This window comes from Amblyraja radiata, chromosome 28 (assembly GCF_010909765.2).
Source record: "Amblyraja radiata isolate CabotCenter1 chromosome 28, sAmbRad1.1.pri, whole genome shotgun sequence".
Lineage (NCBI taxonomy): Eukaryota > Metazoa > Chordata > Chondrichthyes > Rajiformes > Rajidae > Amblyraja > Amblyraja radiata.
In genome coordinates, this window is record NC_045983.1 from 29,167,479 (window position 1) to 29,192,179 (window position 24,701).

At 40.6% G+C, this 24,701-nt stretch overlaps 1 protein-coding gene across 2 annotated transcripts in view; it reads left to right on the forward strand.

Annotated features, from left to right (window-relative positions):
- The first annotated feature begins 6,722 nt into the window (after nucleotides 1-6,722).
- Nucleotides 6,723-24,701, forward strand: part of dhrs11 (dehydrogenase/reductase 11) — a 62,516-nt gene continuing 44,537 nt past the window's right edge. Inside the window, exons 1-2 of one of the 2 annotated variants that reach the window (XM_033046179.1) lie at nucleotides 6,723-7,017; nucleotides 22,545-22,754. In XM_033046179.1, the coding sequence (XP_032902070.1) occupies nucleotides 6,886-7,017; nucleotides 22,545-22,754 (342 nt within the window). In that variant the 5' untranslated portion in view covers nucleotides 6,723-6,885. The remainder of the gene's footprint in view (nucleotides 7,018-22,544; nucleotides 22,755-24,701) is intronic. The other variant, XM_033046178.1, reaches the window with a different exon arrangement.

Genomic DNA, 24,701 nt, shown 5'->3' on the forward strand with positions numbered 1-24,701 from the left:
GAAACTGGAGCATCCGGAGAAAACCCACGCAGGTCACGGGAGAATGTAAAACTCTACAGACAGCATCCGTAGTCAGGATCGAACCTGGATCCTTGGCGCTGTAAGGCAGCAACTCTACCACTGTGCCACCCCTGGTGTTCACAGTTGAGTGTGCAGGGCAATGATGCAAATTAACAACGCAAATTTTGCCTCCGTAATTATGTATCATCTTACCTATTTTAAATCATGTCTTTTGCATTGATTTGAATGAGAGTGCAAACAAGTATCCTGTGCACCTTTAGATTCCTCCATTCTGCTTGACTAAAGGAGAAATGTGCCGGCTGTCTGTTACTACGTAACTACAATTCTAAAGTACTTTTTTTATGCAAACTCCAGGAGAAATTTCCTTCTCAATACCATGAGGAATAAACCTCATTCAATAAGCTTTCCTTTAGTCTGAATAAGGGACCCGACCCAAAACATCACTGTTGCATGTTATCCATACATCTGATCTTCTTCAGAGAGCCTGCCTGACTGTGTGTCTAAATTTACCTTACAGTTCTTTGTTTCTTCCCTTCCCTCATAGCCTTCAAAGATATTTGCATGGCAAGCTGTGTTAGATCAAGCAGTCTGAGACTGTCCTCTTCTCAATTTCATGCTATGTTTCTCTGGAACCGGATCAGATCTTCATTCTGAGTTTATTTTGCCATCTTGGCAATGTCGTGATGCTAATTTCTGGTCTTCATTTGGAGTGAAAATGCAGCTTTAAATGCACTTTTTTCAATCAATGGATCTTGTCAAGGATTCAAAACATTCATATTTAACTTGAATTCTAATTCTGAATATTATAATAAGCTTGCATTTTGTTTCTTGAGCTTTTCGTTTCTTGTACCTGCAATTGGAAACAGCTTTGTGCAAATTATCCTCCTGAAAACTTTATCAGACCGATTATCTCTTTGAGTATTGTTTGTAGGTTAATTGGCTTGGTATAAATGTAAAATTGTTCCCAGTGTGTGTAGAGTAGTGTTAATGTAAGGGGATCGCTGGTCGGTGTGAACTCGATGGACTAAAGGGCCTGTTTTCAAGCTGTTTCTCTAAACTAAACCTAGATTCAAATTGGGTCGAGAATAATACTGATATTTCTTCTGTACTTTGCCTGGAAGCTTTGATGTGAAATCAGGTGAAGTATCCCATTTTAGAACCTTTCCCAGGTTATAGAGTAATATCAATTTATAGAATGGTAGATGTGATAAGACAGTTGTTACACTGTGCATCGCAGTAAACTGTAGAGCTTTCGTTTAAAGCCCGTTCATAGTGTGGCTGGATTTGCACAACCTATTTTACATTGGTGCCTCAAAGAAGAAGCATTCCTTTCTCCTAGGGTTATTATCTCCATCAGTGTGCATACAAATTTACAAATTATTTCTTCAAATTATCTGTGTAAAAGAAATCTGTGATAGGTAGAGTTGTGGATTTCTCATTGACAGGATGTTGAAATAAGTTAACATGGAGGTTTTCAAGTGACTTCGTAAAGTTGAACATTGATTATCTGTCAATGCACCACATCATACTCAAAGACTAAGTTGCTTCTCTTCATAGGTAGTCATACCAGGGGTTCTGTAACTGGTTTATGTGCCAAATGTCAAAGGACAAAATCGGTCCAATGCCTCTATGATTGATTACCATTCCCTTGGTGAGGTGATAAAGTGTGGTTGCTTATGATCAAACTTGTATGTAAATGATTAAAAAACCCCATCAACATTCACTGCCTGCCTTTTAGCACAGGAAGAATGGTCATTGTGATATTCTGCGGTTAACTTGTAGCTGTGGTGTTAGAACACTCATTCATTGTTCTTTATCTCTCCACATCATAGTCTATATCTCTCGTTTCGCTTATCCCTAAGCAGCCTGAAGAAGGGTCTCGACCCGAAACGTCACCCATTCCTTCTCTCCAGAGATGCTGCCTGTCCCGCTGAGTTACTCCAGCTTTTTGTGTCTATCTTCGGTTTAAACCAGCATCTGCAGTTCCTTCCTACACTGATAAAATAATCATCTTCAATTGTTCAGGGAGAAAACAAAACCATGTTCAAATGTTTATATAATCTCCATTATAAGCAGTAATCGGGAAGAATGCATAGGATCCTGAGAACTGTAACATCCACCTTCAGGAGCAGTTTCTTCCCTATAACCTACTATTAAACACTACAACTTCCAAATGAGCTCCAAACCACATAGACTTGAGGGCATTGTTTTTGCCGTTGCACTATTATTGTTTGCTTATTTAAAAAATATATATATACTGAACTTGTTTTGCTGCTGAATATGGTGTTTACTTGAATTCCTCTATAAGTGGCAAACTTCAGATCCAAATTTAAGTTTAGTCCAGGTTGCAGTTTTAATGCACTGCAATGAATGAATCTGACAAATGTGCATCCAGACAAGATACTTCTGTTTGTTCAAAAGGGAACTGCAGATGCTGGAATATCGAAGGTACACAAAATTGTTGGGGAAACTCAGCGGGTGCAGCAGCATCTATGGAGCGAAGGAAATAGGCGACGTTTCGGGCCGAACGTCTGAAGAAGGGTTTCGGCCCGAAACGTCGCCTATTTCCTTCGCTCCATAGATGCTGCTGCACCCGCTGAGTTTCCCCAACAATTTTGTGTACCTAAGATACTTCTGTTTGTCAGACAAGTGGGATGTGCTCAGTTTGGCAAATTGGTCAGCATGAATAAGTTGGGCTGAAAGGCCTGTTTCCATCTTGTATAGCCCTAACTATAAAACTGGTTACTGATTTTAAAAAAGAAAGAAAATTTGCATTTTTGTGTCTTTTTATAAGGCAATGTTGAAAAAACAATCCTCTCACTAAATTGGTTGGTAGGCTACATTAATTTGACTCTGCACTCTAATGTTTAACATAGTTTTTTAATCCATGTGCAGTCCCTCGTCTTTCAAATGTTAACACTTGTTAATTTATTTAGTTTACTTGAGGCCAGAACCTTTGTTCGTGTGATGCACAACAACGAAGATGATGCATTGCCATGTTTCTAACTATATATTTCCTGGCATTTGTTGCATGAATAAGTAACCTGTAGTTCCTTTAAGGTTACGAAATCAGCTTTTGAAACCCATTCATGAATGTGCGCCATTTACAGGGACTAAATTGATCATGTCTGGGAGCCCTTAAAGCTGGGTTGTGTGAGGTGCAGTTTGTACCAAAGATCCCACTATAGGATCTTTGGTTTGTACCATTCAGTGGGGAGGAGACGGGAGTGTCTCTTTCACCTTTATTTGATAGGCACTGTCTCTGATGTGGGAATATTCAATGTTGATTGTGATTGTCAGAGGCAGATAAATATTGTTTCGCTCGTACTTGCAAGTTTCACAATTCTGAACACAATAAGCATTGGGCATTATTTTGTTAATATATTTGAAACACATTGTTTAATACGTTAACACTACTTTAAGCACGTAGTTGGTGCATTAGCATGCATAGGCACAAATTAAAGGGATCACTGAGGAAATATTTCAGCGTTTTTCTTGTATCAACAGTCCATATTAATCAACTTCAACAAAGTCATTCATGGAATTTATTTTTAATATATTGCAACTGCATTTAACAGTATGAAAATCAATATCTTCAAGAATTTGTAGATTGTGTGAGGATCCTTCACCTTTCACTGAAGTTTAATGTTGAGAGAAAGGTGCTGCAGGGAGAAATGGTGATGCAGCCACTCTGCATTATTCAGCGATCGCACAATGACATCCACAGCTAAGTCATTAGACTGAGCACAATTTAAGAGTAAAATGTTGTGAATAAATTATTCTTTAGAATCCACAGAAAATCTATGATTGTTGGAGTTAAAAGGTCTCAATGCATTTAGGTGAATTATCATTCCAATGATGATTGTTATTTTATGCCCATTGAAGCTCTCTTAAAGATGGGCATGTTGTATTCTGTCCAATGTTCTTTGTATTACTGGAGCAGGAAGGATGTATGGGTACACTTGAGGAGCTTTGTATGTTCCATTGTTCCATTTAAATTAAAATGTAAATAATGGAACCGTTAGTTGCTTATAAAAATGCAATTTAATCTCAGTGTCGACAAAGGACAACATAGAGGTATTTCTATATAAACTCTAATAATGTGAAATTATTTCTCTGCCTACTGTATTTATTGCCCGTGATTGAAAGCTGTGGTTTTTATAACCAGTCAGGAGGTGTGTACGTGTGGTGTGTGTGTGTGTTTTGGAGGTACAGGAAATTGCGTAATTAAAATCCATTTGAGATAGCACAAAAACAAACTTTGGGAATGTGAAATAACTTTGGACCCGTTGAAAATTAGTTGACTTTGACATTTACAAAATGAGTTAAATTTTATGCAGTCTTGTTAAGAAAAAACAAGATGAAGCAGAAGTTACTCGGGAAAACTGTGTTTATGGTATACAAAAGGTATCAAAGTTACAAATTTCAGTTTACATAGGAAGTACACATTTAATGTAATTTATTCATAAGAATAATTCGGCCTTAATATCAAGGGTTACTGCAAGAAGTAGAATTTATTTCAGCAAATGCTTACTGGTTCCTGTCCTGCCACTCCCCTCTTTATACTGGCTGTCATACCTCTCCACTCGAGGTCCCGAAACAAGATCACCAAAATGTCGACAGTTCCTTCCCCCCACAGACGCTGCTTGATGCGTTGAGTTCTCCAGAAACGACTGAGCTAACAGTGTAAAGGAATAGAAGCTGGGTGGTCTACTTTCTTCATGTGGAAGGCACAGCTGACAAAAAAGAGGCCAAAGTGGGCGAAACAGTTGAGCAGAGGAAAACCAGACAAAATAAATTGAGTTGAGAATTGGAGGTTATCTTTTTTAAGTTTGTCCCAGTTTGCTATGGAAAGGAAGGAAGTCACAAAGTAGATCTCTGGAAAACAAACGTCTGGCTCCTCAATTTTGTTAGAAATCAGAATAAAGTTTTAGAGGAGAAGAACTTGCTTAGGCAGTGACCAGGGCAACAGTTATAGATGTTTAAGTGTAGATGAGCAAATAACAGGGTACAGAAATACTGGTTTGAGTAATACCGTATGGAACATAACAGATAAGGCAGTTAGGATTTACGAAAGCTCCGCAACAAATGATTTGATAGTTATTCTTGTTTTGTACATGAAAAGTGTTTGTGAGAGGTGATTGATGGAAAGCAAATAGCAGAGATAGCCTTGAAATGATGGCAGTAGATAAGTCAAGAATAGCTGTGCAAATGTATGCATGTGTGATTCAGAGATGTTCTCCAGGGATGCTGTCTGATCTGCTGAGATACTCCAGCATTTTGTTTCTTTCCTTGGTAAACTAGCATCTGCAGTTCCTTGTGTTCAAAAGGGAACTGCAGATGCTGGAATATCGAAGGTACACAAAATTGCTGGGGAAACTCAGCGGGTGCAGCAGCATCTATGGAGCGAAGGAAATAGGCGACGTTTCGAGCCGATACCCTTCTTCAGACTGATGGGGGGTGGGAGAAAGAAGGAAAAGGGGAGGAGGGGGAGGAGCCCGAGGGCGGGCGGATGGGAGGGTGGGAGGAGACAGCAAGGGCTAGCAAAATTGGGAGAATTCAATGTTAATGCCATACGGACCCAAGCAGTCGTTCCAGGTGCGACAAAGGTTCACCTGTATCTCCTCCAACCTCATCTACTGCATCCGCTGCTCTAGATGTCAGCTGATTTACATCGGGGAGACCAAGCGTAGGTTGGGCGATCGTTTCGCCGAACACCTCCGCTCAGTCCGCAATAACCTACCTGAACTCCCGGTGGCTCAGCACTTCAACTCCCCCTCCCATTCCCAATCCGACCTCTCTGTCCTGGGTCTCCTCCATTGCCAGAGTGAGCAACAGCGGAAATTGGAGGAACAGCACCTCATATTCCGTCTGGGGACCTTGCGTCCGTATGGCATTAACATTGAATTCTCCCAATTTTGCTAGCCCTTGCTGTCTCCTCCCCTTCCTTAACCCTCTAGCTGTCTCCTCCCACCCTCCCATCCGCCCCTTTTCCTTCTTTCTCCCACCCCCCATCAGTCTGAAGAAGGGTTTCGGCCCGAAACGTCGCCTATTTCCTTCGCTCCATAGATGCTGCTGCACCCGCTGAGTTTCCCCAGCAATTTTGTGTACCTTCTGCAGTTCCTTGTTTCCGCATTGTGTGTTAAGAGAATTTAGGAAGACCATTAATTTTGTGCAGAGATGGAGTTTGCAAAAACGTTTGATCTTTCAGTTTCTCTGCTGAAGCACTCAAACTCTGCTGAAGTAGATTGAAATGAAAATGAGAAATGGGGATGAATACCAAAATGAACACCAGCACCGACTGGACAGATCTAACAGCTGGTGTGAACAACACTATCCACGGATCACTCGCACATACATTTTAAGTATTTGTTGCGGACTGGCCAAGTTATTTAAAATTAGATCGACACTTGAGGGTTATATGTACACAATATTCACCCACTGTTCTCGGAAAGGGAGTTATTTCTGTATCTGTAGAGGTGATGACAGATGCGCTTCTCCCTTGGCTCCATGTATCTGCCACAGGAGGGACATGTGCTGATTTCCGTCGGGTGGTTGCTTTGCTCTCTGGGCCTTGTAGTCCTGTGGGCGATAAGACCGTCCCCGGGCATGGGAGTCCAGCGGTACACAGACTACAACTCCCAGCGCACCCCGCGGCATCATGGCCGAAACTCCCCCCCCCCCCATTCGGACTACATCTCCCAACCTGCCCCGCGGCGGGTCCAAGTACTGTGGACTCTGTCGGGAGTGAAGTTGTGGAGAAGGAGCGGAGCGAGTCGTTCCCGCATCCTCGACCTCCCGCCTCCTCGCCCCGTCGGTCGCCGACCCTCTCACTGCCACCCGCTGCGGAGGAAGCCGTGCGGCATGGAGCGCTGGAAGGGACGCGTGGCTCTGGTCACCGGAGCGTCGGTGGGGATCGGCGCGGCCATCGCCCGGGCCCTGGTCCAGCACGGCATGAAAGTGGTGGGCTGCGCCCGCAGGGTGGACAAGATCGAGGTAAGGCCATGGGGAGGGAGAGCCGGTCACACACACCCGACAGCCGGCCATTTAGCCCCCAGAGAGCGATGCTAGTCATAGATTCAGTCATACGGCACAAAAACAGGCTCTTCGGCCCAACTCATCCATACCGACTTCCTAAACTGGTCCCATTTGCCCGTGTTTTTGACCAAATATTCCCTCTAATCCTATCCTATCCGTGTCGCAGTCCAAATGTTTTTTCATGTCAAGGGATCAGGGGGTATGGAGAGAAGGCAGGTACAGGATACTGAGTTGGATGATCAGTCATGATCATATTGAATGGTCTACTCCTGCACCTATTTTCTATGTTTCTATGTTCTAATAGCTGCTTCAACCACCACCTCTGGTTGCTCATTCCCTATACCCACCACCCACAGGCTCCCATTAAATCTTTCCTCTCCCACCATTTCAGATCTGAATCTGATCTTAAAGCTATGTTCTCTAGATATCAATTCTCCTTTCCTGGGTAAAAGACTCTTGTGCATTCACCTTATTAATTCCCCTCATTATTTTATACACCTCTATAAGATCAGCCCTCAGCCTTTTGCATTCCCATGAGTAAAGTCCGAGCCTGCCCAACCTCTCCCTATTGATTAGGCCCTTGAGTCCTGACAGCATCCTCATTAATCCTCTACGCTAGTTCCACCTTAATGACATCCTTCCTGCAGCAGGGTGGAGGAAGGATGTAGAAACTGAATATAAAGTCTAATTGCGACATTACCAACATCTTGCACAACTGAAACACCTCAGTGTACTTTGATCAGACCCGGGAGATTTTTTTACTTTCAAATTTTCATAGGATGTCCAGCACCTCTGTAACCATAATAAGGACTATCTGCAAGACAACTCCATTAACTGTCCCAAGTTCCCGAATCTTCATGTCTTTCTCAATAATATAAACAGAGAAATAATCTTGGAGGATCTTGCCCACCTCCTGTGGCTCCACACATATATGCCTGTTTTGGTTTCTGAGGGGCCCTATTCTCTTTCTGGTTACCCTCATTTACTTAATGTACTTATAAAATTGACACCCACCCTTGTCTGAACCGGGTGCTGACAGCAAAACCCCAGCGGCCAAGTAATTGTTTATCTTGAAAGGATTTGTGAAAGTTGGGTCGTTGCAATTCCTTAACGCGCGAAGCATCTGACACAACTTTGAGAGTGTGGAGGTGAGAGTAGCAAACCTGTAATAACTGCCAGTATTGTAGGGTAATACCTGCAATAGGTTTCTGTGTCCCTGTTCCACACTTTACCGTACTCAGTTTCTTCCCAGCTGTTATCAGGCAACTGAATCTTCCTTCCACAACTAGAGAGCAGCACTGGACTACTATCTACCTATTGACCCTCGGACTATCATTGCACAAGAAGGAACTGCACATGCTGGTTAAGCCGAAGATAGACACAAAAAGCTGGAGTAACTCAGCGGGTCAGGCAGCATCTCTGGAGAGAAGGAATGGGTGATGCTTCGGGTCGAGACCTTTCTTCAGACTGGTTATGGATAAGGGAAATGAGAGACATAAACGGTGATGTGGAGAGATAAAGAACAATGAATGAAAGATATGCAAAAAAGTAACGATGATAAAGGAAACTGCGACTTGGGTGGGGGAGGGATAGAGAGAGAGAGAATGCCGGGGCTACCTGAAGTGAGAGAAATCAATATTCATACCACTGGGCTGTAAACTGCCCAAGCAAAATATGAGATGCTGTTCCTCCAATTTACGTTTAGCCTCACTCTGACAATGGAGGAGACCGAGACCAGAAAGGTCTGTGTCGGAATGGGAAGGAGAATTAAAGTGTCCGGCAACCGGGAGATCAGGTTGGTTCAGGCAGGCTGAGCGAAGGTGTTCTGCGAAACGATCGCCCAGTCTATGTTTGGTCTCGCTAATGTATAACAGTCCACATCTTGAACAACGGATACAGTAGATGAGGTTGGAGGAGGTGCAAGTGAACCTCTGCCTAACCTTAAAGGACTGTCTGGGTCCCTGGACAGAGTCGAAGGAGGAGGTATAGGGGCAGGTGTTGCATCTTCTGTGGTTGCAGGGGAAGGTACCTGGGGAGGGGGTGGTTTGGGTGGGAAGGGGTGAGTTGATCGGATTTTGCTGGCTTTACCTTGCACTAAACGTTATTCCCTTATGTATCTATACACTGTAAATGGATCGTTTGTAATCATGTATTGTCTTTCTGCTGACTGGTTAGCATGCAACAAAAACTTTTCACTGTACCTCGGTACACGTGACAATAAAATAAACTGATCCCCGAGTTGTACGCAGTCAAATGTTTTCTCCAGTTTACTTAGCTTTTGCACAACATCATGCTCCCTGAAGCTGAAAGGAATTCACTTGTAAAACATTAAGGGACTTTTCGATGTACAGCTAACATTGCTGATGTAACTAGTATATTTATATTACTGTATCAAATGACACCTTTGCATGATGTATATAGCCTCATGTTTATTGTTAGGTAGATTGTGGTGACCAATGTAAAGGTTTAGCCCAGTTGTTGCAGATCAAATTTTAATACCGTGCAGCCTTTCCCCTAGAAAAATATTTGTTGACTGAAAATGACTGAATTGGAAAGTGGTCGGTTTTCTGTTGGATTTTCTTCTTGACTTGACTACTGATGCATTGACACTGGGTTGCTGAAGGTTACAGAGGACTAGATTTATGAAAATCCAAATTGGTGTCGCACAGACTCTGCTTGAGTGTAGCATTCAAATCTCTTCACCAGAAACACTGCGACTGTCTTCTCCAAACTCCCTTCAGCTTTTATACTGCCGATAGTTTTCTAGCTGATTGGGCGATCAGCTTCCCTCCATCCGCCCTGCATTCATACAAACATCTGTCACAGTTCATAAGTGATAGGAGTAGAATTAAGAAATTTGGCCCATAAAGTCTACTCTACCATTTAATCATGGCTGAACTGTCTTTCCCTCTCAACCCCATTTTCCCGCCTTCTCCTCATAACTCATAGCACCCATACTAATCAAGAATCTATTCATCTCTGCCATATAAATATCCATTGACTTGGCCTCCACACCTTCTGTGGTAATGAATTATGCAGATTCACCAGCCTCTGACTAAAGTAAATTCTCATCTCCTTCCTAAAGGTACGTCCTTTTATTCTGTGGCCATGGCCTCTAGCCCTAGACTCTCCCACTTGTGGAAACATCCTCTCCACATCCACTCTATCCAAGCCTTTCACTATTCGGTAAGTTTCAATGAGGTCCCCCCTCAACCATCTAAATTCCAGTAAGTCCTGGCCCAGTGCCATCACACGCTCATAACTGTTGGATCGAACTGTAGATGCTGATTTATACCAAAGATAGACACAATGCTGGAATAACTTTTTATCTCTGGAGAAAAGGAATGGGTGATGTTTCGGATCGGAATCCTTCTTCAGACTGAAGAAGAGTTGCGAAACGTTACCTTTTCTTTAGAGATGCTGCCTGACTCTCTGAGTTCCTCCAGCATTTCTGTCTTATCTTCTGTCACATTTCACTTGCTGGTAACAACTTATATTACCCATGCTGACATTCCCAAGTCTACTCTTTGCCAATCAGCCCACAGGTACTGTCAAGGCTGTAGGTTTAACATTACATTTTTGGAGCAAATAATTCTTTTCTGACTTATGGAGATTTTAGTTTACTGTGTTCAGGAACGGAACCCTAGGGAAGGTGGGGGACTCCCTGCGTTACAAAGTGGACATTGCTTTCTTAATGTGTTTTTTCTTTTTGTTTATCTGCATCCGCAAGCTTTTTTATAAATTATTTTTCTCAGCTGGTGCAATGTCTAATTTTGAAATATCGGTGGACAGCTTGCCCTTGATTAAATTTGATTCAACTGGATTCCTGGAAGTAACCAGTGTGTTGGAAGTAGTTGCTCCTGAATTTTGTTGTTGTCCCTTGTCCCACCCGCTTCTTGACAACCAGGATGATATCTCATACTGGGTACTTAATGTTTTTGTGACCAGGGGAAAAAAGGTGAGATGGTTTAGACCACACAGATTCCTTTCTTTTCAGCAGATACTGTGTTTCAGATCTATTGGTAATTATATTTATTTTGATGTGGCAGTGGAAACAAAAGCAATGCTACCTTTTTGGTTATGAACAAAAGCAAAGCTGCCTTTTCTTGGTTCCATAGTTGGAACTCAGGGAATATTGCATTGTCTCTGCCTATTATTTTTGCTGATCCCAGTCAGTATTGCAAAGTTTCTTGAAAAAATTATCATTGTACGCGCTTGTATGATTTTATATTTAACTGAGAAAAATCTTCCCTCTGAATCCCATCTTAATTGCATGGCCGCAACAAAGATAGACTGCGCAGAAATTATATATTTTATTTTCATTGCTTTAGTAATGTTGAACATGGCTTTTTATTTGCTTCTTCACCTGACTGCTCTTTCCAAATTAGTACCAAAATTAGTTCAGCCTGTGTTGTCCAATCCCATATGCTTACAGCACGTTGGTCTGATGGCAATGTTCAACATTCAATGACGGTCAACATAGAAATGTTTAAAATGAACCCTGAACTCATCTGTAAATACTGATTTTTGTTGTTTCAGTTCATGGAGGAAAAGTTGATTCATCTTGCAAGTAAAATTTGTTTTGTAAAGGAAATTTTTTTTTCCCAAATACGAATAAAGACTGGAAAACACGAATCTTACCTGAACTAAGCCAAAAAATATACATCAAAATACATTAGATTGATGATTGCCAAATATTTTAATTTCTGGATATAAGAGCAGGCATTGACCATGTAGCCCTTTGAAACTGCTGTGTTATTCATATGGATCATGAATAATATATTACCTGAGCTTCATTATGCAGCTGTGGTACATGTTATATTTTTTTTAAAATATTACTCTGAACACATCCGCAATCCACCATTGATTTGCATTTTCATTCTGCTTGACTGAAACTGGAATTTATCTTGTTATGTGACTGTACACATTTTTTCTTTCCGTTCCACAAACTCTGAAATGTCCATGCCACGACAGGCAGTGATGTCTCCAGGATTGACCAACTAACCCACTCCATTATCTCCATCGATTACACCGGGCAATGATGATGATTTGTGAGGTATTCCCCAACGAAATAAAATGTTAATTATAATGAGGCATTTTGTCAGGGGAAGAATCCCATCGTAGTTAGCATCCCTTCCTTGTTGATCATTTCTTTCCAGAAAGTCCCTATCTCCCTAGTGTTAAAGTTGCTCAGGTGGGTCAGCTTATCTCCCTTTGAGTTGTGAGTAGCAATTTTCTTCTGCTTCCTCAGGGTTGGAGCGTATGTCTCAACCACATTATAATTAGGTAGAGTCATAAGCTCGCCAACCCTTCAGTAATGAGTACTGCGACGAGTCATCAAGCAAGAGTCACTTGCATGCCAATAACTTGGTACTGGGTTCTGCTAGGGATGTTCTATTCCAGACGTTCCCCATTCCTCCCACCCCTCCCCAATCCTGATCAAATCTGACCAGTGCAGTAAATTTGGAATCAGGATTGCGGCACGGTGGCGTAGCGATAGAGATCCGGGTTCAAATCGAATTACAAGCGCTGTCTGAAAGGAGTTTGCACGTTCTCCCTGTGACCTCGTGGGTTTTCTCCAGGTGCTCCAGTTTCTTCCCACATTCCAAAGACGTGCAGGCTTGTAGATTAATTGGCTTCTGTATATTGTCTCTAGTGTGCAGGGTAGAACTAGTATAGGGTGATTTCACGAAAGGTCACTGGAGCGTAGATCCGCACCCACGTGACCGAAAATTTTAACTGGGGGACAAGCGTCACTTCCGGTACATGTTAGTGAATGGGAAAACACGCACTTTCACACCCGTTAAAAACATCGAAAACGGTCAGGTTTTGAGCTGCAATTTACTGTACCAGTCGGGGTGACCGTGAGGCACAGCTACCTAAATTTACAGTCCAAAAAAAAGATAGAAACTAAGGTAAATACAAGAGGGAGCTGAAGGGGCAAAATAAGCAGAAGTTGATAGCGGACATTTTTCGTGGAGATTTAAAGATCCAAAATATCGGGAATTATCGCGTTTGCTCGCTGCATTTCATCAAAAGTAAGAACTAGTGTATGGGTGATCGCTGATCGTCACGGACTCGGTGGGTCGATGGGTCTGTTTCCACTATGTATCTCTAAACACTTAATTGCTGGAGTCATGGTTGGCACAAAAGAAGAAAATCTAATTTTTGTTTTGGAGAGATATGCCCCTAGGATATCACTGAAGAGATTCATCAGGTCTTAGAACCACCGATTTTTAAATTGCTGTACTTTCTCCCCCCCCCCCCTTTTTTTTGAGAGGCAATAGCATTACCATCTCTAAATTCCACAACATTATCATTGAGTAGTTAGAAACATTTTGTAATAAATTTACTGTGTTGCAAAGGAAAGGCCCGGAATATGATGCAATAGTTGAAGTCAGGTATTTTGCAAGTCATATACTTTAGTACCTTTCCAGTTGAAGCTGCCCAATCATTTAGCACATTATTCCTTAAGTTAAACATTTGCTCAAATAGGAAAACAACAAATACTAAAAATCCAAAATATAACAGAAAATCAGGCAGCATCTCGGAAAGAGTTAACAATTAAGGTCAATGGTTTTCATTTGCTTTTGTTTAATTTTAAATATTGCTTCCCCCATCTTGGTGTTCTGTGTTACCTATGTTACTCCTTCCTTTTGTGTCACTGCTGCATGTTCCTTAGGCTCCTTCAGTTGCACCTCTAATCTGCCAGCTACTCTTGAACTTTCTTGCCACCATGATTCAAGGGCGCAACACACAGTGCTGGAATAACTCAGCAGATCAGGCAGCATCTCTGTAGAACATGGACAGGTGACGTTTAGGTTCAGGACCCTTCTTCAGACTGCATGTTCCTTAAGCTCTGAAGAAAAGTCCTGACCTGTCTATGTTCTCCAGAAATACTGCCTGACCCGCTGAGTTACTCCAGCACTTTGTTTTTTTGTTGTTGTTGTAAACCAGCATCTGCAGTTCCTTGTTTCTGCATGATTCAAAGGCATTTAAGGGTAGGGAAAGAAATATTGGGTTTCTCACTAATGCTCACATTATGTGATTTCATGATTCTTCACCTGCATAATGTGGAAAGTTGCATCCTGTTAACACTTAATTAACTATTTTGTTCATATATTTTGTTTTTAAATTAAATTAGCTTCTCCTTGCAGAGTAGCATATAAATTGAGCAAGCTGTAAGAAGATGATTCCTGGGATTAAACACAGGCACATGCTTGTGATTATCCTGCACAGGTTACTAACTTTGGCTTTAAATACTGTGTTTTGTTTCTTAGTTTACAACATTATCAGCATTCACATCTAGTTTGCTACAAATCAACATTTTGAATATATGAAAACATCTGTCGACCACTGAATGGTTTCATGTAAATTAAACACCAAACTTTGTTTATCCAAATGCCTTCTTTTTTTAATTTGTATTTGGTTCCAACTGAGTGCCGAGATTAGCACCTGTGCTCATTGACTGATTATAAGTTATGTTTTTCTCACAAAGATAATTTGTTCACATTTTCAGTTGGATCATTAACTCCAGTTTTAATATGAGGAATGTAGTCAAGTAATTGACGAGGACTTGGTAGATTAAAATAAGTAATTAGCCTGTCGTGTGTTCCTTTAAAGATGTGATTATTTTTGTGATACGTCCAGCTGCACGTACTAATTCTGCTGAGTATTTAGTATTGATCTATTGGGAGAGCTGTGTACAGTGAAGTGGAACAGGCTGTATCATGAAAAAGGTCCGAAGAAGGGTCTCGACCTGAAAATCACCCATTTCTTCTCTCCAGAAATGCTGCCTGTCCCCGCTGAGTTACTCCAGCATTTTGGGTCTACTTTATTCAGAAACATTGATTTGGTGCTGAGATCTCAATACAAGAGAGACACATATTAATGCTGTTGTATAGGAAGGAATTGCAGATGCTGGTTTAATATGGACACAGAAAGCTGGAGTAACTCTGCGGGACAGGCAGCGTCTCAGATACAATGCTGTTGTATCCGTTTGATGTTTCTTATCTGTTTTTGCCACTTTTAAACATTTTCTTTAACTGACCTTCAGGAAAATGATTGTGATTTGACTAACGACAGTGTCATTTATAGTGCGATGAAGCTGTAGGAGATTTAAATAAAATGTAGGCTGATAACGTATTGTACTGGAGTGCATTGTATGTTCACTGACAGACCATGCCTGCATGCAACAAGATCTAAAACCCATTCATGAGTGGTGTAACCTTCGCACAATGATCAAGCATGACCATGTCCAGTAGGAACAAGAGTATAATCACTTATCGTTAATTTTCAATATTATTCATTACCCACCAGATTGGATTAGCCAAACAAACACGCCAAGAGCAGGTCAAAAGTTGGGTATCTGAAACGTTGAAGTCTTTTAACTCGTCACCAAGCCACAAATTAGGAGTACCATAAAATTGTGCCACTTGCATGTATAAATGCAGCTCAGAGTCTGGATATTATGGAATGAATGCCTCACCACTCAACTTCCCACTGTTTTTCTATCAGGCGCTATCCAGGATTTTCAGAAACATTCAAGATGGTCAACACCATCCAGATAACAGCAGCCTACTTGTTTTGTATTGCATTAATTCCCTCTGCCACCAGTGTAGCGTAGTGGCAGATTGTGCTAGCCACAGGATTCATTGCTATAATCCCACAAAGGCTCACAGACCCAGAATGGTTGCAATAAATCTCCTTTAACTAAAATATATGAACATGCCAATGGATGGAAGAGCTTGATAATTGGTCAGGTATTGCTGTATGTGAATTTGGAACATTAGTTTGGAATAGTTATATTAGCAGGTGGAAATGGAACAGATTGCTTCAGTCATCAACAACTATTCCTTTTGACCTTGTGGTAGTCATTGAAGCAGATGATGACAGCATAACTGGAACTCCTGCATCTTAATATACTCCTGTCACACAAAACCAGCATATAGGAGGTGGGATGTTTGTCCTCTAGTCACCACAACCCTTTATACTGATTCTAGCAGCATAGTTTTTGTCATAATTACCATTTGCTGTGGTGTTACAAGAACTTTATAATGTCACATTCAAGGGCAATTAGGGATCTCCTCAGCTGTGCAGGATTTGGAAGAAAAAGCCACCAAGAGCTAAAGCCTAATCGAAAAACTACATTGTGCCAGTGTCTACACGTCTGAAATACACAAGATGAATTGATGTCACCAGCTGCATAATATTTCTTAATTCTAGGTATTGAAGAAAGAAGTGGTTTGGCTGCCCTCTCCTGCTTAATTTATTATGAATCATTTGTTCTATTACTTATCTGTCTCTTCAAATTTCACAAGCTGTGGAGTGTTGCTGAAATTCTCCTCTCATCACCCAGTCCTTGTGTTTGAGCCTGGATCAAGTATGCAAGTATGGAGGGCATGTAGCCAAGACTTGCCTGATGTCGTCTCTATGGATTTTCAGGAAAGGAATGCTACCCTTGTTTTGGGGATAGACATAAAAAACTGGAGTAACTGGAAAAGCTGGGACAGGCAGCATCTCTGGAGAGAAGGAACAGGTGACGTTTCGGGTCGAGACCTCAGCAGTTAGCTTGTTTTGGGGAGATTGGTAGGGGTGGGTGGAGTTGGTTTCCTCTTAATTTTATGCTCATTAAAAGTCCCAAATGTTCACTGTATTCTCTTTTGCGTTTTGAAAGACAAATAATTGTTCCCACTATTAAAAAAAATATATATATTTCTCATATCAACAGTTGCACCACCTGCTAATGTAATAATTTTGGATAAGCCTTACAGATCTAGATTGAATTTACCATTAAATATCAGCTTTTTATTTCATATCACTTACAAGGACAGACCTTTGTCATGATAGCTAAAGCATCTCAGCCTTGAGGTCAGATTAGTTTACAGCAACATGCCTGACATAGATGTAGTAACCTTGACCTGGTGCTTAGTTTGTCCTGTCACCACTGATGTTTCCCATCAGCTTTTAAAAAAGATGGCACCATTGTGTTGTGTTGCTCCAAGATTAGAATGTTATCCAATGTTAAATATCAAACACACAATCTTGGGGATCAAGTTAAATTATATTCCATAATAAATTTATAGTCATACAACAGAGAAACGGGGCCTTCAGGCCATCAAGTCTATGTCGCTATCAAGTGTATACTGGAAAAAAAAAGACACTGGATGGCTTGATTGAAATCATGTATTGTCTTTCCGCTGAATGGTTAGCACACAACAAAAGCTTTTCACTATACCTCGGTACACGTGACAATAAACTAAACTCAAAAGTGCTGGAGTAACTCAGCAGCAGGCAGCATCCCTGGAGAACATGGGTAGGTTCCAGGAATTGGGACCTTTTTTCAGACTGGCCCTGAAATGTTCAGGCTGTCCATACCATCTTATTTTACAGGACACAGCCCATACTCTTCTGTGTTTTTAAGTGTTGGAATACCTGCCTCTACCATTAATTCAGGCAATGACTTCCACATTTCAACCAATCTTGGCTTAAAACAAAATCTGCCTGAAATTCCCTTCAATCTCCTACCCTTTACCATAAATCTATACGTGTTGAGCAGCCACCTTTGCTAAGGGAATATGTTTCTCTCTATCTCGATTATCTAGGATTAAAAATTTGGAATGTAGCTGTCTGCCGTCCAAGGGAAACAAACTCAGCCTATCCTGTCTTTTCATAGCTGAAATCTCATTCTCCCTGACAACGATGATACTCTGCATCATTTCCAATGCACCTGTATTGCTTGGCAAACAGAACTGACATTGTCTTTAAGCTTTTGGCCAATTAATGTTTTGTATAGTACAATAACCTATTTGCTCTCTTATTAGCCAAGACGTGGAAAATATCCTATATGGTTTTTTTTGTACCCATTATCTACCTGTGCAGCTGCCTTCATGGATCCTTGGATATATACACCATGGTCAATCTGTAGAAATGAACTGCAGATGCAGGTTTACACCGAAGATAGACACAAAATGCTGGAGTAACTAAGCAGATCACGCAGCACCTCTGTAGAAAAGGAATAGGTGATGTTTCGGGTCGAGACCCTTCTTCAGATCCTCTGTTCCTTGTTACTTTCTAGGGTCCATTCGTAGTATACATCCTGGCCTTATCATCCCTCTAATATATTACACCTGCCACTTTTGAGGATTAAATTCCATCTCGCACTTCTCTGCCCTTCTGACCAGATCATGAAAGTTTACCTGTCGGCAAAAACTATCTTCCTCACTATGCAACGCAGCATATCTTTGTGTCATCTGTGTACTTATTAATCATAGGTACTAGATTGTTAATGCATATAATCAAAGAAAAAGTGTCTGCACTGACCTCTGTGGTACACCATTGGTCATGAACTTGCAGTTCCAACTATCACACTCTACCTCTGGCCACCAAGCCATTTCAAGTGAAGTTAAATAGAATGCATTTGGGGAAAGGTGGGAGGTTGTGGCAGAGAGGAAAGAACAGAGAAAAAAAAATCTGCATTTTAAACATTAGTGTTGTGCAAAAACTCTGCCACAAGTGCAAGGTGAATGATTTTTATCAGATCTACATTTTATGGATCAAATTTCCGAAATCCATTTACAGGATGTAAAATGTGAATCTGCATGAACAGATGTATTCATTATATCTTTCATTATATCTTTCATTTATCTGCATGAACAGATGTATTCACTATATCTTTCATTGAGTGCAATGGAGAAAAATTACAAATCAGTATCTATTGTTAGTGTGATATTTTGATTAAACTTCAACTGTGCAGGTGTAAGAACATTATTTCAGCAAATTACATTTCTAATATGGAATAAATATTAGGATATTTAAATGAAACTTCTTGGATTAGGTATTGCTAAATTGTCGAGGAATATTGCAACTGGAATGAGAGAGCTGTTGGATCACAATGGGATTCTGGGAGTATTACTCACAGCCCCACAATTGTTGATGGCAGTCTATCAGCTTTGCATCGAGTCATCATATGATCATCACCCCATGTCTTGGATTGTCATAGCATGAAATGCATTTCATAGCTGAGCCGGTGTATTTCATTATCAATGTGTCTCCAAGGCTTTCAAAGTGAGAATAATCTTGTCATGACGAGTGATGTAAATTGCTGCACTATAATGATTAATAAAGGCTACTGCAAAGCTGTCAGAAAGTGCAATATCACAATTCTGACTTCATCAGCTTATTTTAGATTGTATCATTCCAAATTGTATTATTAGTTTGTTCAGCGCATTTAGTATAACATTCGGCACTAGAACTAAAATCTCAGTGTATGCACATTTATTTTTATTGGCTATTTTAGTCAAATGCACACAAATAAAGGAAAACAAGGTAATTAATTAAATTTCCTGGGATTTGCTTATAGGAAATCTCCACTTACTCTAAATTGTGCAACTTAAGGACAGAGCGATTGTATCTTCTAACAGTGTTAAAATTACAAACTAAAGTTAAAAATTGTGGCTAACATTCAGCAAAGGGTCATCATTGTACTAAAAGGTGAATGATTGCTAATCATAGCACTGAAACATTGAACAAATAAAGATAGGCATGGGCATATCATTTGCGAGAATTTTGTACTAAGTGGCAAATGTCAAACTACATGCACTGAACAAACTAATAATTATAGAATAATAATGATCATAGCAGTACACTGCTGCTACATGTTTTGTGTTCAGCCGGTTTAATACCAAGAAAAATGGTTATATAAAAGTAACTTCACCTTTATGTTTCTGTTTACTATGTGAAGCTCAACAGGAGATTATTGTGTATCAAACTTAGTTGATCTGATAAAGCAAACTGCATTATTTGAGCAAAGAAGTAAGATGAGTTATAAATAAATCATTCCAAATTGATGTGATATATTTTCTGATGGTTGCCTCTGTAAATGATAGAGACATGTATGTATTGTGGACTAATCAAGTTTAGATGAGCACCATTCCAAAATCCCACATGATGCTTTGGGCCTATCATTCCCTCTTTCATTTGAGTGATATATTTCGTTGTTCCAAAGGGCTGCACAGAATCCTCAAATTGTTTTAAGTTTTTTTTTTTAAAAGCTTAAGATTTGCAAAATATTTGCTGAAAGATGGGTGGAAATAAGGGAGCCATTCCCATTAGTTCCAGAGTCTCTTATAGAAGTACCACAGATGAGCAGGCGATTCAGTCTCCCGTGTTTGTGTGGGCCATGATTAGATTAATCCTGCCTGCCTGCACGTAGTTGGTGCCCTCTTTCCCTGTCATTCATGTGTCTCTAAATGCCTCTTGCACACTGCAAGTGTTTCTACCACTTTCCTTGGCTGCACGTTGATGATATAAATTTGTTACATATCCATTTTCCACGGATGTGTTGTATGAAATCCGAAATATCCTCAACTATCCATGTTCTCCAGGGTTGCTGCCTGACCTGCTGAGTTACTCCAGAACTTTGTGTCTTTTTTTGGTTAAGCCAGCAGTTCCTGGTCTGCCAGTTTGGTTTAGTATGCTTAATAACATTGAACTGTCGTTGAGCTTCTTCTTCTTGCATATGGCATGCACAATCTAAAGTTGTAAGACAACTTGGTCTATTTGATCTTATTTGATTGTGCACGCCAGGTTGATTGCATTCGTTGAAACATGGCGGACCACGTACACTTTCAATGGATGATTCTTTACTGAATTATGTCAGCTGGAGAGATTTAATCTGCTAACAATATTTTAGTTTATTGTCATGTGTACCACGGTACAGTGGAAAGTTTTGTTGTGTGCTATCCAGTCAGCGGAAAGATTATACATGATTACAATCAAGTTGCTCACAATGTATTTCCATGTTACAAGTGGCAGCAGGAGATAACACTTACAACTGTGCTTTTAGACAATATATTTAGCAAGACCTAGTTTTTTAGTGGACAATTCTAAAAGGAGTTGTGGATATGAAAGTGTGAATTTATGTTGATATTAAAATAATTATCTTTAGAACTTTGTTCTATCATTCATTTTTGTTTGATAAATTCATTTTTTTTGTACAGAAAGCACTGAAATTAGATGAACTAAATTGTTGAGTTTGCCTTGTCCAATTTGAACATCTGCCAAAGTCATTTGATTGCTGCTTATTGTTTCTGAATCTTTTCTATTATATTTTGTTTTGCGAGAACTTCTTGGAATGTTACCCATGGGGGATGAAAATAATTTAGCACGTTGACTATTTTGTGGCATAAATGCACAGTAAGGTTTCTATGGTTGTTTTCATAATTTAAGACGTTTTCCCATTTTAATCCTCCAGGCACGATCTTTGATCAGACTTTGCTGGACTTTATCTTACACTAAACATGTATCCGTACACTGTGGATGGCTCAATTGTAATCATGTATTGTATTTCCTCTGACTGGTTAGCACGCAATAACAGCTTTTCACTGTACCTCGATACACGTGACAATACACTAAACTAAACTTGTTGAGGTTTCTTTATAATAGGCTGCAGAGGCAAAGCTAACTAATCCTACAATCAGGTTTTGCAACCCCACCACACCTCATCATGAAAGTTGGTGGAAAATTATACAGCTACTGCAAGAAGCAGCCTGCAAGAGCATTCCTCCTCTTACCGCACCCCACATGCACGTGCATACGCACACACATTATGAAAATCTAATCCCACCTTCCAGCACACAAACTGTGGTCCTTCCAGAGCCCCGTTACTGGCTGTACTTAAGGCCTTCCTTGTATAATATATGTAATCTGCCACAGTGCTCATCGGCTGCCATTTGCCAATCTCGATCTGCCCATGTCATAAATGCAGTGATGTGGAATTCAGCAGTGTGGTGTTAATTCCTAGCCCTTGGATTGATGGATATATCTGTTACTGGTGGTCCATGCAGCAACTATGGTGAAAATTAGTGAAATGCAAAGGGGAGAATTGCAACATGGTTAGAAAATTCCTGGTGTGTGCAAGGCCATGTTAATCAGTTGTGAAGCTTTCACCTGACAGAGGAGACCCAATGGTGAGCAACCAAGCAGTGCCGGCCATTGGTGGATCCAGGCCAACAATCTCACATAGAAAATATGTGCAGGAGTAGGCCATTCGGCCCTTCGAGTCAGCTCCACCATTCAATATGATCATGGCTGATCATCCAAAACCCCTTTCCTGCTTTCTCCCCATATCCCTTGATATCCCCATATACTTTTTTGTACATGCTGTTAAAACCAGGCGAGGGAGGAACTTAATCATGTTAATTGAGGTCTAAGACGTGCAATCTTTATTGAACTATTAAGTTGTTGAATTCCATGTCATCGTGAATCGTCGGCTGAGAAAGGTGTCATTTGAGTTGCAAATGCTGCAGTTAAATGATCTTCATGAAATTTGTCTTAAAGTGACACTCTTCCTTGCACATGAAAGAGATTGTAAAGATACCAAAAGTCAGATTCGAAAACTTGACAAACCTTTATTACAATTTATAGCATCAGATGGTGAATAAGAAGTGTATTCCGCATTCTTAATCATTTCCTCCTCCTTGCAGAAACTGGCTGCTGAATGCGAGAGTGCAGGCTACGCAGGCACCCTGGTCCCGTACAAGTGCGACTTAACCAGCGAGGAGGAAATTCTCTCCATGTTTTCTGCTATCAAGACACTGCATCAGGGTGTGGATGTGTGCATCAACAATGCAGGACTAGCCCATCCTGAACCACTGTTATCTGGAAAAACAGAACTCTGGAGAAACATGATTGATGTGAGTAAATAAGACGAGTCATAGAGAAACTGGGTCCGACCAAGGAGCCCCACCTACACGAATCCCACCTGCCCATGTTTGGTCCATATCTCTCAAAACCTTTCCTATCCATCTACCTGTCCCACAATGTCCTATAAATGTTATAATGCCTGCCTCAACTACCTCTTCTGGCAGCTTGTTTCATATACCTACCATCCTTTGTGTGGAAAAGTTGCCCCTAGGATTCCTATGTCCCCTGGTTCTTTATTCGACTACTCAGGGTGAATGCATAGAGTTTATATAATCAATCTGTTCCCCTCTTGATTTTATACACCTCTATACACCCCTCTACCTCCTGTGCTACGAGGAATAGTGTCCTAGCCTGCCCAACCTCTCCCCAAAACTCAGGCCCACGTCCTGGCAACATAGAAAATAGGTGCAGGAGTAGGTCATTTGGCCCTTCGAGCCAGCACCACCATTCAATATGATCATGGCTGATCATCCGAAATCAATACCCGGTTCCTGCTTTTTCCCCATTTCCCTTGATTCCGTTAGCCCTAAGAGCTAAATCTAATTTTCTCTTGAAAACATCCTCGTAAATTTTCTCTACGTTCTTTCGAGTTTAACACCTTGCTTTCAAGGAATTCGATTGGCACTGAAATACTGTCAATGACAATGTTTCTCATGATAATGAGCATATGTCTAGTTTAGAACTATTGTTGTGCTCCCTGCTGTCTTTTGTCTAAATCAGTGGCAGATCATTGACATGGTACAACACAACTAGGTGAAAGAGAGGAGCTAACTTGGTGGAAGGATTAAAGGGTAGCTTATCTATTTACCAATTACTTTATGTTTTATAGTTTCGTCTATTGAGGGTGAAATTATGAAATGGAGTAGCATCTGAAATGTCATCAACCTTAATTATTCTTTTGCATGAAACCAGATGAGATACACTTTCTTGCTGAAGGCTCACATGAGCAACAAGTTTGGGGCCGAATGATTTAATGAGACCCAAACTCAAAGATATGGGGACTGAATTTACTCAAAATATCTGGCCAATATTTGGGTCTGTAGCATTAGTGATTCAATCAACACAAGGGATAAATCTCGTTGACCTGATATAGTGCAAAACAAACCAAAAGCCCAAAATCCCAAGTATATCCAATACAGTTCAAAGTTTAGTATTTCTAGTGTTCAACATGTTGATGGTTGTTTGGAAGAAACTGTTTTATGGATGAAACAAACTCATCTACCAATGACATCTATGTCTCCTGCTTTCTGACCCCTTAAATAAAATAGGAGCTTTCCTATTTACTCAAGGCCTCTCATAATTCCATCCACTTCATTTGGCTCCATTCAGCCATCTTTGTTCCAAAGAAAATATTTACTTCCTGCCCTATAAATGACCTCTGCAGCTTTTTCCAGTCACATTTTTCCTGTATCATGATCAGAACTGTACACAGTACTAGTCTGACTATTCAAATGTATTGTCTGGGCTGAGCTAATAAAGGAAAGTATTTCATATGTCTTTTTGATGACATTGACAGTCTTTCTACTTTTTAAGAATCTGCAAATCTACAGCCCAAGAATATTCTTTCCTTGCATACCTCTCATCATCCTCTATTTTATGCTCACTTTTGTATTGTTGCTTTCCCAAATACATCATTTCATACTTCTGTATACATTATCTGCCCAACTGACCAGACCATCCCTATCCCGGAGTCAAAAGATTCCCTGTTTGAAACTTTTCTATCACCTGGAGACAGCATGTCATGCCCCCTACATTTAAGTGTGAATCATTAACATATACAGCAAAAAGGAAGAGATTGAGTACTGACCCGTGGAGAATTCCACATAATAGTATTCCAGTCATTAAAGCACCTGTCCATTATTGCCCTCTGCTTCCTGCTTGTTCCTTGCCCCTTAGAACCCACCTGTTTTTTTTACTTTGGTTCATCTACCATCTAG